This window comes from Carettochelys insculpta, chromosome 18, assembly GCF_033958435.1.
Source record: "Carettochelys insculpta isolate YL-2023 chromosome 18, ASM3395843v1, whole genome shotgun sequence".
In the NCBI taxonomy this organism is placed as follows: domain Eukaryota; kingdom Metazoa; phylum Chordata; order Testudines; family Carettochelyidae; genus Carettochelys; species Carettochelys insculpta.
The window spans coordinates 10,373,385-10,386,161 of record NC_134154.1 but is presented as its reverse complement, the minus strand read 5'-3'; the positions used below and the strand labels follow the sequence as shown (position 1 = coordinate 10,386,161).

The 12,777-nt window shown below is 41.3% G+C and overlaps 1 protein-coding gene across 1 annotated transcript in view; it reads right to left on the bottom strand.

Annotated features, from left to right (window-relative positions):
- PI4KA (phosphatidylinositol 4-kinase alpha) overlaps positions 1-12,777 on the bottom strand; it is a 111,204-nt gene that overhangs the window by 69,441 nt on the left and 28,986 nt on the right. The window contains exons 14-19 of the mRNA XM_075012485.1: positions 11,457-11,589; positions 8,689-8,784; positions 7,835-8,018; positions 7,212-7,315; positions 5,459-5,627; positions 664-714 (exon numbers count right to left, since the gene is read on the bottom strand). Coding sequence (XP_074868586.1) covers positions 664-714; positions 5,459-5,627; positions 7,212-7,315; positions 7,835-8,018; positions 8,689-8,784; positions 11,457-11,589 — 737 coding nt within the window. The remainder of the gene's footprint in view (positions 1-663; positions 715-5,458; positions 5,628-7,211; positions 7,316-7,834; positions 8,019-8,688; positions 8,785-11,456; positions 11,590-12,777) is intronic.

The following is a 12,777-nucleotide window of genomic DNA, read 5'->3' as shown; positions in this document are numbered from 1 at the left end:
TTATTTGTGCTTGGAAAATCATCTTAAGCCAAGGGGACAAACTGTAAATAACACACTGCTATTTTGCGCTAGTTTAATCTTATGTTCAAAACCATCTTCAAACTTTAGTACACTTGAATAGTTTCATAAAATGCATATATCATGAAAGTGAATTCATATCCACAGAAGATACGGAGTCTTTCCTCTCTCCTTTATTAATCTGACTTCTTTTACAAAAATTTTCTATTATGCTGCTGTCTGGAATTTATTTTCTGTGTTTTTTTAATTTTAAGTTAACTTGATTTTTCTGGTTCTCTCTCCAGGCACCATACATACTTTCTTCCAGTCACATGCCTCTCACTACACTGGCTGCCAAGTATTAGTTGATATAAGATCCCCTGTGGTATTCGTTGGGTCACAAATCTCTTGAGTTTGTGACTAACAATAGACCCTCTTTCAGAATAACAAAATATCAGCTACTTTAAAAGAGATGTGATCATCAAACAAATGCTGATTTGTTTTTAATCTCTAGCATATAAGAAGGTATAAGTATGTGTCTTTCATGCCTACTTATCAGTCCCATCTGCCTCCGCCCTCCGACTTCACCACTCAAACTGCACTGATACTTGAGCTTTCTGGGAAATTATCATTCAGCTTGCAAAGGCCCAGTCTATGAACACTCACCACAGCAATAACAGGAATAAGCACTCCAAGGTTCCCTGCACTACTGGAGGCCTGAAAAAGAAGAGAGGTTTTACAAGACATGAAAATGGCAAAGAAACACAAAGCAGTTTGAAGCAACATTTACTACAAAGCAAACCTGCAATGGCATATGTTCCTTAGCTACTTGTACACATGCACTAGTGCAGATACACCTTCATGGAGCTGCTGTTTGCACATCCACATGACACTCCTTTTGTCAGGGAAGGAGGAAGGTAGGGAGTGTGTGTGGAGGGGAGAGACAGAAACTGTGTGCACACTGGGGAAGTATATGAGAGAATGTCTCCCCCAAAGAGAGCAACAAGAAGTCTTGTGGCACCTGATAGACTAAGAGATATTTTGCAGCATAAGCTTTCGTGGGCAAAGGCCCTCTTCATCAACCTGAAGATTTTGCCCACGAAAGTTTATACTCCAAAATATCTCTTAGTCTATCAACTGCCACAAGACTTCTTGTTATTCTCGAAGCTACAGACTAACACAGCTACCTCTCTGATACTTGTCTCCCCCAAAGCACACAGCATAGCTCTAAGCTTGCAAAAACCCCTACGTCACTCATGCTAAGCACCAATGAAACCAATGGGCTGTGCGCACAGGCATGGGGCTCAGTCTACATCAATGGGGTTCCAAACAGGGGCAAAGCCTGCGCGTGACAATCCAAGCACAGAATCAGGATCTAGAATTCTACAATAGGCACCATTTTTCCCTTCAGGATGTTACAGCTGGAAAGAAAAACACTATTTTTAATCGAAAACAGATGAGCCAAAGGGCCTTCTACCACAGACACAGCACTGTTATAACTGCAAATCAAAACATCACACTTTCAGTCCAGGGGAAAAACATTAGTCCGTTATCTCTATTCTGAAACCTCTGAAAACTGAAATGTCTCCTGTTAACTCTACATGACCAAAGCTAACTATCAAATAATTTGTCAGAAATCAGATTTTACTTTTGTACTAAAGCCAAGATTACGAATCTGTAAAGACTAAGGAATTTAAGGGACTTGTTCCAACAAAAAACACTGACCCATCCAACTTAATCATAACAAGTTAATTTCCTTTTCAAACAAAAAACAAATTTTGCCTGGCGACAAAATCTGCTGAACTAGTTAATTCTGAAACTAAGCAATAAGAATTAATGCAGATGTGATTAACAGTCAGGTAAAAAGATCTGGAATAAGAGAAGGCCTCTTAATAAACACAGGAAACTTGACGAGCAACAGAACATTATATTCCCATCAACATTATAAAAAAATTGAGAGTTCTGCTTTTAAAACCACCATTGACTCTGGAAATGGCTCAGCAATGCGGTCATGGACAGGACCTAACTGAGACCAAGTTGATTTTAAGATGCACAATTCCAGCTGCGACAATTGCGTAGCTGGCATCGAAGTATCACAGATCAATTTTTCTGGCCATCCACACAGTGAGAGGGTGAAGGGAGAAATTCTCTCATCAACCTCCCTTACTCCTTGAAACAGTGAGGAGTGCCAGGGTTGACAGAGCCATGGTGGTTCGAATTAGCATATCCCCATCAGGTGAGCTAAATCGAACCCCTGAAAGAGTCGATCTTCTGGTAAGTATAGACATACCCTTAACATAAATTGATTTAAAAATATTCAAGAATAAGAAGTAACAGAGTCCGAAGAATATATTCAAAATCTTTTTGAGTAAATTATGCTCTGAAAACTGGAGTCAAGAACCCAAACCATTTAATATTTTTAAAATAAGGGAACATTGGTTTCTAGAACAGATGAAGCTCAATGTGGATTTGCTAGATGTGTGAAATCAACTCAGATATGAAGTTCCTGAGATGTGGAACATGGGAGATACACAAGCTGCTGGGCTGTCACTGAGATGAGACTAATGGAACACAATAAAAAGGTGGTTTTTTAGACCATTTATATATGTTTAAACATCACAGCCACTTATCCATAAGACTAGAATCTAAAAAATGTGGATGCTGCCATTATGGATAATCCTGCCTTTCACTGGAGTTCGCTGAAACAATAAACAAACTGTGAATTCATCTTGACTCCCTCATAAGAGCTGATCTGGCACCCCCCAGATTAGAGACTCTTTTGCTTATGAAACAACTAACCCAGCAGCTTTATTGAGTTGGTCAGTGACATAAAAGGCATTTACTGGTTACAGATGGAGTTTATCTTCAAAGCAAACAGAGATTCTATTCATTTCAAAGAGACTTGCCAAGAGTTCAACCAATCCCATAAAAGGAAAAGAAAAGAACTTTGCACTATGAAAATTTGAAGAGTGCGTGGGGGAGGATGGGCGGATGTTGTGCGGGGGAGGTTAAAAGGAGGAAAAACAATTATTACTGTATGAGTAGCATGGTCTTGGGTGGGTATAATTTTAGCTATAAACATTGCTTCAATTTCAAGAGGAGTATATACACACCATATGTGAAGAAATTCCACTTTACCAGGCACTTTTCCTTCCTTTTTATTATAAAGTCAATCCACATGAAAATCTAGAGATCAGTGTGTCTTGAATAGTCAGATAAAAATCACCCCTGCCAGGGCCACAGCTGGACATGGTACTGGAGAACAGCACAGCCACTGCATAGTGCTGGAGTCGTTTCTCATCAGCCAAGCCACAACCCAGGCTTCACTGGTGCTGGGTGAGGGTCCCTCCGGTAAGTACCCTGCACATCACACAGCCCAGGGCATGGGAGGCAGGTGCAGACAATGTGTGCTGCAAGCATTGCGTGGACGGCTCAGGCAGCACTTTGCACTGGGGTCGCGGTATGTGGAACCATATGCAAGGTAGCGTGCGCCACCCAGACCCAACCAACAGCCCCGGTCATGGGTGCCAAACTGTTGCTAGCCTCATGGGAGGCTGGACAAGCCCCAGGCCCTGGGGCAGAGGCCCTGCAAGTACCTTCCACAGCTGGAAGTGGGCTGGCCACAAAGACACTGGCCCAACCCCCAACACACCAAGGAGTGCAGCACCTGGCAAGTGGGCATGAGAGGCAGCACCTGCTGCTACAGACGGTGCTGCAAGCCACAGGTGCGCGTGAGGGTGCCGGGGAGGGCCAGGCTGCTCCTGGCTCACCTGCCATCCATGCGGGGACCCCTCTGTGGCCGGACATGCTTCCTGGCTAATAGTCCATCAAGCAGGGGTGTGGGAGGAAGCACCGTGGAGCCCCCATGCAGCAGGGCCCATTGTGCAGGCCACACGTGGCTTTGCTCCTGGGACATTCCCATCCTGTGGCCTAGGGAGTGTTGGGTGCTGCACACATTTGGGGGCAGTATTACATGAATGACTCGCCATCCCCCACTCCTTACCCCCCTTACAGCTGCACCTATACTGTCTGAGGGCCAGACCAGCCTCACCCCAGGGTGAGCCTGCAGCCAGAGGGGCCATCACTGTATCCGGGAGGACCTCTAGAGGGACCACAACACCCTCTGGAGGATGACCAAGATCATGGAGCAGTGGGCGTAGGACAACAGGGAGCACTAGAAATGGGCCTGGGGCCAACTCATGTTTTGATTTGATGCCGACACCAGCACCTGGTGGGACATGATGGCCCAGCTGCCAGCATCTTCCACAGCATCTGCCACACCACCCCACCCCGCCAGCCATCCCACAGGGCATCCTGGACCTCCTGCCGTGACTGAGGGCCATGTCTGCCCTGCCCACTGCTCTCCAGCCCCGCCTCCGTAGGCCCACCCAGACCCTATCATAGCCCCATCACCTCCATACCTCACCCTGGTCCTGGCCCCATCCCAGTCCTGACATGGGCCCTGAAACCACAGTAGGAGGGGATCCTGAGACTAATGCTGCTCAGGGTCCCACTCCCCTTTGAATTTGTGCCCCCAACCCCCTCTGTGGTTTGATGCTCCCCCCACCCCATCCCAAGAATGCCTCCCTCCAAATTCTGATGCCCTCCAACCCCTGTCCCAAGACAAACCCACTCCCCCCACCCCCCCTTTAAATAGTTCACTGCATTACACTGTTTGTAAAGAGTTTTTTATTACACCATTTCTTTTGCACTGGTTTTCCTTTGGTTCAGTAAAATAGTTATTTCAGCACCACAGCTGAGTCACTGGTTAGAGAGTGAACGTCTAACCAACAAAGCATCATGGTTTCTCCATCATTCATGCGAGACCATCCTTCTTTTCCAATGTAAATTAATCTTTAGCAACCAATTTCAAATACTTACTCAGTGACGGTAATCTGCACTCATCTCACCGCATCTGTAATTTACACCAGGCTGTTCTAGTCCATGTAATCTACTGTAAACTTAGTTATGTAGGCCTCTGCTAACTCTAATATTGGAAAGCCCACATGTGCGCAACTACCATAGTACTATTCAGGATAAATTAACATATGTGGTAGTTGAGATTAGAACTGCAAGTTTATAACATTTCATCTTTCTCAGGAAGTGGTCACAGCACAGCCCAGAAGTCAGGACTTTGTTTCAACCTCTGTCACCAGTCTACTGTGTGCCTTGGACAAATCACAATTATCTACCAATGTCTCAATTAACCTACCTGAAAAATGGTACAGCACTACTCCTCATCTAGTTTACAGAGTTTATGTGAGGCTTAACTGATACAAGAAAGATTACAAAAGCAATGTATTAATAGGCACCAAAACACACACACAAGTTTTTGATTTATTTCAGTAGGTAAATGTGAAATTTTTAATTGTATATAATTGGAAGCAAGAATGTTTACATTAGCCACTCCATTGCAGAGAGGTATTAAATTAAAACTCACAAATTTTATACTATTCCTTACCTTTAGTGCTGGTCCCTTTTCACTTGCTCTCTCACTGGCTCTCTTTCCTTCCAGTCCAAGCTGTACAAACAGTTCCAGTAAATTCATTAGTAATTCATCCACAAGGTGTTCTCCCTGAATGTTAGCAGCTATGTTAGCCAAGGCATTAATGACAGCTAAGGAACAGTGTCTGACAAGAAAGAAAGAGAAATTAGAAAAAACAAATGGTTAATTAAAAGGTTTGTAATTATTTTATCATGGTTTCTCACTAACACCATTATGCAGCAAATCTGAATAATGCTGATAGTAGCAGGCACATTTTGTTTGTTGAGGGTTTAGTGAGAATGGATATTACACAGGGTTGATGTATTAGCAGTCCAATTCAGAAAGCCAAATAAATACTGCTTGAATCAGAATTAAAACTGAAGACAGCAGAAAAATATTACATTTCTGGATTGAAAAAGCTGTAGAGTGCGAGAGAGAGAATCAAACTAAGAACTGCAATTACTGGCATTCACTTAGCAGGACAGTGTGTGAAAGCCTGCCTAATGAGTGTGTGCCAGTATGCTTGTTTGTCTTTAGTGTCAATCCTTCATCCTCATTGTAACTGAATTCAAGCATTTTAAAAGGTTTATATTATAAAGCAACTGAACTCTGATACAAATAACCATTCCGCATTCCTGAATACTTCAGTAAAAATTTACTCATCACATGACAGGATCAATGCCAGCAGCAATTCTGTTATCTGCAGTTTTACACTCAATACTTTACTCAAATAGGGCCTGATCAACTCCCAGTGAAGTCACTGGAATATATTCTATTAATTGTAACAGTAATTGGATTGTGTGCCTAGTTATTAAGCAATCTTTGATAAATTATTCTTAAGGAATTCAGTACTCCTTAGGAATAATGGGCCCAGACTAAAGCCATGTGTCAATAAAAAGTATGCAGTCAGAAGGGTGTTTGTTTCTGTACTGAAACATGTTCACTCAGGGTATTTGAGTAGCTGCTTCCTGACGAAATCAGCTTCTCTGGTTGAGTGTTGTTTGATGACAGCCATTTCGAATATTAATTAAGGTATACAGCGTGTACTTTTTCCTTGGAATGGTCCCTTGAAACATGTGTGAACAATCTGCTCCATCTTGTATTTAGCTGTGACACTCCAAGTTTCCCAGATCCAAAAGAGCTCTGTACAAGCATAAAGCTCGTTTCTCTCTCTCTAGAAATTGGTCCACTGAAAGATATTACCCGACTCACATTGTTTCTGTAATATCCTGTGACTGACTAGGCTACACCACCACTGCACACAATTGACCTTTTCTGACAAAAACTGGTATTTCTTGATGCTTACTGTCTCTGAATGAGATTTAGGAGTCCCTGTTATCATTCAGCACCCTAGCACCCTTGTGATAAAGCATCATTGCAACACTGAAGAAATAATTACCAACTGCTCATCAAGAAAAAAATATAAAATCACAAGCACATTGTTCGGTTTTAAACCCAGCAAATGGAAGGGAGAAAGGCACACCAGTTTTCTTTAAATACAAGAAGTGTTACTTTAAACAATACGGGAATCAGAGACTTTATGAGATCTTTATACATTCAAAACACCGTGCCCCTCATTAATAAACCTCTGGAGTACAAGGAAAGGACAAAGAAATAAAGCTGTAAAATCTACTGGAAAAAAGTGAATATTCATAACATAGCTTGAAGGAAGATGCTGGATTTAAATCATCATGAATTCTAAGGAGGCAGTTAAAATTTTAAGTGTTACCTGTATCCATGATCCTTGTGATCTTTAGTAGCAGAGTAAACAACTGAGCTTGCTTTTACACTGATTTGTTGGAATAGATTCCATACCTCCTGGTAAATATATTGCTGTAAGAAAACAAGCTAAGTGAAGTACATTGAATACAATACCAGTTAGAGGAATAAACCCATACAAATAAATTCTATTCAGACAAATAAAACCCTTATACAGGGTGTATAAGTATCTTTAAAAATCTTGACGTAAGTGACTTATGAACTTAAGACCCATTTTCAAAAAGGATTTGAGTTTCTCACGCTTAACTAGAACTTAGGCATTTCTAAATCATACAGGAGCTTGTGAAAGCATTACCTTGATCTTCCCCCCTCTGTATTAATGGATTTGGTATGTATCTGTGGAAACTCAGGTGCTTTGCTAGAGAGGCTTGGCTTTCTAGTTATTAGTGACCCTATACAAAAAAGTACTTGGAAGCAAATGACGACACCAGCGTATGTTTTAAAAACACAAGTGTTGCAAATGTTGCACTTATAAAGAAGCACTTTTGGGGCTTAACTGAAGGCAATAGAGAATAGTGATATAAGTGTTCCTTTTGTCTGCTTAGTTCTCTTGGCTAGTTCCTCTCTCCTTACATTTCCAGTGATAACTAAGCAGCCCAGCTGGTCAATGATCAGTACATCAAGTGGAGATGGTGGCTGGCAAAACTTCTGCTGCAAGATCTGCAAGATGGGTTCCATCACTTTAGGAGTATCCCTAAGTGCCACTGCAATGTGCCCCAGAGCTCGAATTGTGTGGTCAGGTATCAGATGGGCTTCCCTAACAAAAAACACAAAACAAAAACCAAACAATATTCTTAAAAGACATTCAGAAACAAATACACATCTATCTCTACAAGTTGAACCATCTACCTGAGAAATGCTGATGCATTCAGTAAGCCGTAATATTGCTTAATTTCACTTTATCATCTTAATGCTGTTTTCCCCTCTCATTATAATCAAAAATATATTTCATACTGGAACAGACAGTTGCTTTTGTATTGATCTGTTAACTACGCATTATAGTGCAAAAGATAAAGTGGAAAAAGATAAAGAGCCTGTCTGGAATAACTTAATTTAAAAAAAAGGTGAAAGCACAGTTGGGTAAATGTAGTGGGAGCTTCCCTTGGAGATGACTCGTCAACTACCTCAGGTCTGATTTAGCAGACCAACCTTTTAATAGGAGAGAGCCAACTTAGACTCCACAAACATTTATCAACTGTGCCAAATGTTAAGTAATTGGCTTGTGCAGCCCATGAAGCCTACACACTTGTAGTAGTATTAAAATAAAAGTCCAGTCCCACAAAAGAGCTGCATGAACTGATCCATATCCCCAAAAGTCATCCACCTTATTTCAGTGGCATTTCACACACGAGAAGGGCTCCTCATGCTTGCATGTCTTCGCAGGTATGGGTCTTAAGTTAAATTAGGTATTAAGCCTAACAACTTACTTGTCACTCTCTTGAGAGATGTACAGACGGTTAGACAAACTGGCTAGGAAGGCCTCAACAATCACTGGGTCTATAGTCAGACCAGATTTCAAGCACCTGAAAACAGTAAACACAATGCTTGCCAGAACATTCAAACAGCAACAGTTATATTTTGATACCTCTCTTTGGCTATGTCTACACTAGCCCCCCCACCCCCTTCGAAAAGGGGATGCTAATGAGATACTTCAGGATATGCTAATGAGGTGCCGTGATGCATATGCAGTGTCTCATTTGCATAATGGCAGCCACGACACTTCGAAAGTGCTGCTTTTGATCGCGTGCGACTCATCTACACAGGGTCCTTTTTGAAAGGACCCCGCACACTTCAAAATCCCCTTATTCTTACAAGGAAAGGGGATTTCCAAGTGTGCGGGGTCCTTTTGAAAAGGACCCTGTGTAGACGAGCCACATGCGATTGAAAGTGGCACTTTCGAAGTGCTGTGGCTGCCATTATGCTAATAAGGTGCTGCATATTCATTATAACACCTCATTAGCATATCCTGAAGTGTCTCATTAGCATCCCCCTTTTGAAGGCGAGGGCTAGTGTAGACGTAACTGTAAGGAAAGAATAATAGCCCAACACCTAAATCACTATGTGTAGCTCTGATACAATCTGAATTGTGTTCAATCAGAAAATTATTCCTATGAAAGGATGTAGTCACATTAGCAAATATTTGGCATCCCTAAAACATTCTTGGTACCCTTCCATTTAGAAAATAATGTTCAATTACTTAGTTTATTTCATGAGTTCAGCATTCTTTACATGTTCATGCTTATTTACATATAAAAATAGGCAAGGTAGACAAAAAACACTGACTTTTTAAAATAACTAAAATTGTTTTTTCATTAAATTAAATGCATTTTGTTTTAAAAGTAAACCTGTTTAAAATTAAACATTTAAATTATGACAACCTATTGGCTAAACTTAGTACTAACTATTAAATTATAATTAACCAGTACATGTATACTGCCAAACATCTTTTTTTCTTTTAATATAACGTCTATCAGCTGAACTATGGGTAAGCACTTGGAACCACAGTTTGCTGAAATTCTTAAGTAGTTTTCAACAGCAGTAGCTTCTTTAGCAGGTACAAAGGAAATATGTTGTTTATTCGGTTAGTTCATTTCAATGACTAGTTCATTCAAAGTTAAGATATCAACTGGAAGCTGAAAAAACAAGCATGTTTTTACTGATGGATTGGAACAGGAAAACAAGGTATAAGAAGGTAAGAGCTACTAATTCTACTATCTCGAAGGACATGATGACCAGAAACAATTAGTCAATGCACTAACTTCAGATCACAAATCTTTCTGTCAGTTAAACATAAAACATGTTTTGATACAACTAATCTTGTAGTTTCATTTAAAAAATGAAAAGAGCCTTTATAATGCTGTTTATCTTAGAAATAAAGGAGATAACTGGAGCTACACATCTCCTACAACTGGAAAGGACCTTGGGAGATCATCTAGTCCAGTCCCCTGCCCTCTTGGCGTGACCAAGCACCATCCCTGACATCTATTTGCCCCAAACCCTAAATTGCCTCCCTCAAGGATTGAACTCACAACACTGGGTTTAGCAGGCCAATGCTCAAACCACTGAGCTGTCCCTCCACACAAATTCCACCCAAATACAATTTAATAGACACCTGGCGTAAAAACTAGTATATGAAAAAAAAAAATCTAATAAAGTGTCATTTACCATTTTCTAACATAAGTAATTTAAACATTAAAAATATATATGCAAATGTACATTAAACTATATATAATGGTTAAATAAATGTGGACAGCGGGCCTTCCAGGCATGTTACAAAAGTACCAAATTAAGCATGAATGTTAAATTTAAATATATGTTGCTCTGTGAAGTTTACCAACCAATGAAAATAATTTTTAAAGGAAAACAACGAGAAAAAAAGTATGCATAAACACAAAACAAAATTAAAATCAATTATTTAAATCAAGGTTTCCTACTTTCTAACTGACAACATGTTTAAAATACAATTGACAATAAAAATTTCTCTGATACTGCTGCACTTCATTGCTGCTCTTCTGCCTTCCAGTGTTTGTACCTGCAAAGCTGGAATTATCTCAACCCTCTTTCTTCCAGACGGAGACTTAAGAACTGAGGAAGGCTGTTTGCAGTGTTATCTGCTATGCTATTTTAGATATCCTTGACAGGTTGACCCAGCTCACCCTCCCCTGAAGCAACAGATGGTAGATGGGGAAGGTGGTATACAAGGACTTTTATAAGCACCCACCAGGGTTCAGGTGGAATAAGAATTATCTTTTAGAAAGAATGGGATCAGGCTGTCTTGCTCCACCCTGCCATCTCCCTCTCTCCTTATATCCAAAGTGCAGCTACTCCAGACTTCAGGGGCAGATGGTAAAGGTTTAGAAAAATGGGAAAGGGGTGACTTTCCATTGCCTGAGTTAAGAAGCATTTACAAGTGCATCTGCTGCAGGAGAGCTTAATCTCAGGAGAGAGCAGAAGCCTTCTGAGCACCCCGGGGTTCATTAAGTAGAGTTAAGGGTGCACACAGCAAGTGGACAAACAGCCAGTCAAGTAGTTTATAGCAGTACAAAAAGTAGCAGAGATTGTTTAAAAAACACTGCATTACACAGCATCTCTGTTTAACTGACAGTGGTGTTGGTCCACTTCTGTGACAACAGCGCCTGTGTATCTAAACTACACGTAAGGTTAGTCCTCCAGTGGTTCCAAGCACAATTTTTACCTGCAGATGTTGTCTATGGCAATGTCCCGAAGCTGTTCGTACATGGACGGCTGACCCTTCTTGCCAGGCATTACATTTAGAGTGGACTCTGAGTGCTCATTTGTTACACTGATTTTGATGTCATTGATACCTACTAAAAAACAGAAATGGAGCACATGAGACGATATCATTTGCAATATCTTTCCTGGGGCTGTGTAATACATAGGCAGAGGAATACCTGGCAAGTGAATGTGACACATACGAGGTAACCAGCGAGAGAGAAAGGCACTCTGAAGAACTTTGGTAGCCATTGTTCACATGATAACCAAACTCATTACTTAATACATTGTCAGAAATATCCACCTTTCACACTTTGCATGATTTTGGATATTGCTCTAGTAGTAACTAAAATCATGTAATTGGCAATCTCAAAGTAGAACACAAACTGAACACCAGGGTTTTTCAAATCAAATCTGCTGAACGTCAGTGACAAGAAAACAGTTTAGTAAGCTGTTTTTATATTGCCTTAGTTTCCATATTCGCATCTAGTAGTAGAGCCTGATATGGATAAAAAAATTGGGATTCATATATTCTGCACATCCACCAGCTCCACTCCTCATCCGATACGCAATCCAGATTTTACTTGCATGCGCACAACCAATTACGTGGAGGGGTTGGGGAGAGAACACAGATGAGCAAGGAAGAGAGGCGGAGTCCTACAGGGCAGAGGCAGGCAGCACGAAAACAGGCCTGGGGAGTAAGGGGCAGTAGGGACTCACGACTGGAGCTCTGCATGTCAGTGCTCATGATATGGGGGACATAGGGGAGGAAGGGCAGAAGCTGACACTCAGCCTCTGCTGCAGAGGGATTTAGGCAGAAACTCCACCATGAAGCCTCTAGAGGTTCCATAGCAGTCCCAAGCCTGGATAAAGGAGGAGGGTTGGTCAAATGAGTGTTGATGCACTGATCATAAAACCGTATGAATAAAATCTGATGCCAGTACAACTAATTGGTAAAAGATACCGGCTCAGCTACCACCTGGATAAACAAGGTCTGCGATGCCAATCAAGTGATTGGGGCTGGATTGATAAGTTGGTGATCGAAAGAAAATTACAATTAATGCATATAAAACCCTGGTATTTGGCATAATGGACAGCTGGAATAAGAGAGGCTGACCCACAGAGAAGGAGTAAATGATACAGCAGATTGGTGCAGAGCTAGTCTACAGAAACTATGCCACTCCGCACTGGACAGGGAAAGATGGGAGGAAATAGTGAGGAACGCATCAGATACCAATGGCCACTGAGCCCATGGTTTGATGAGGATGATAATTCTTGCACCT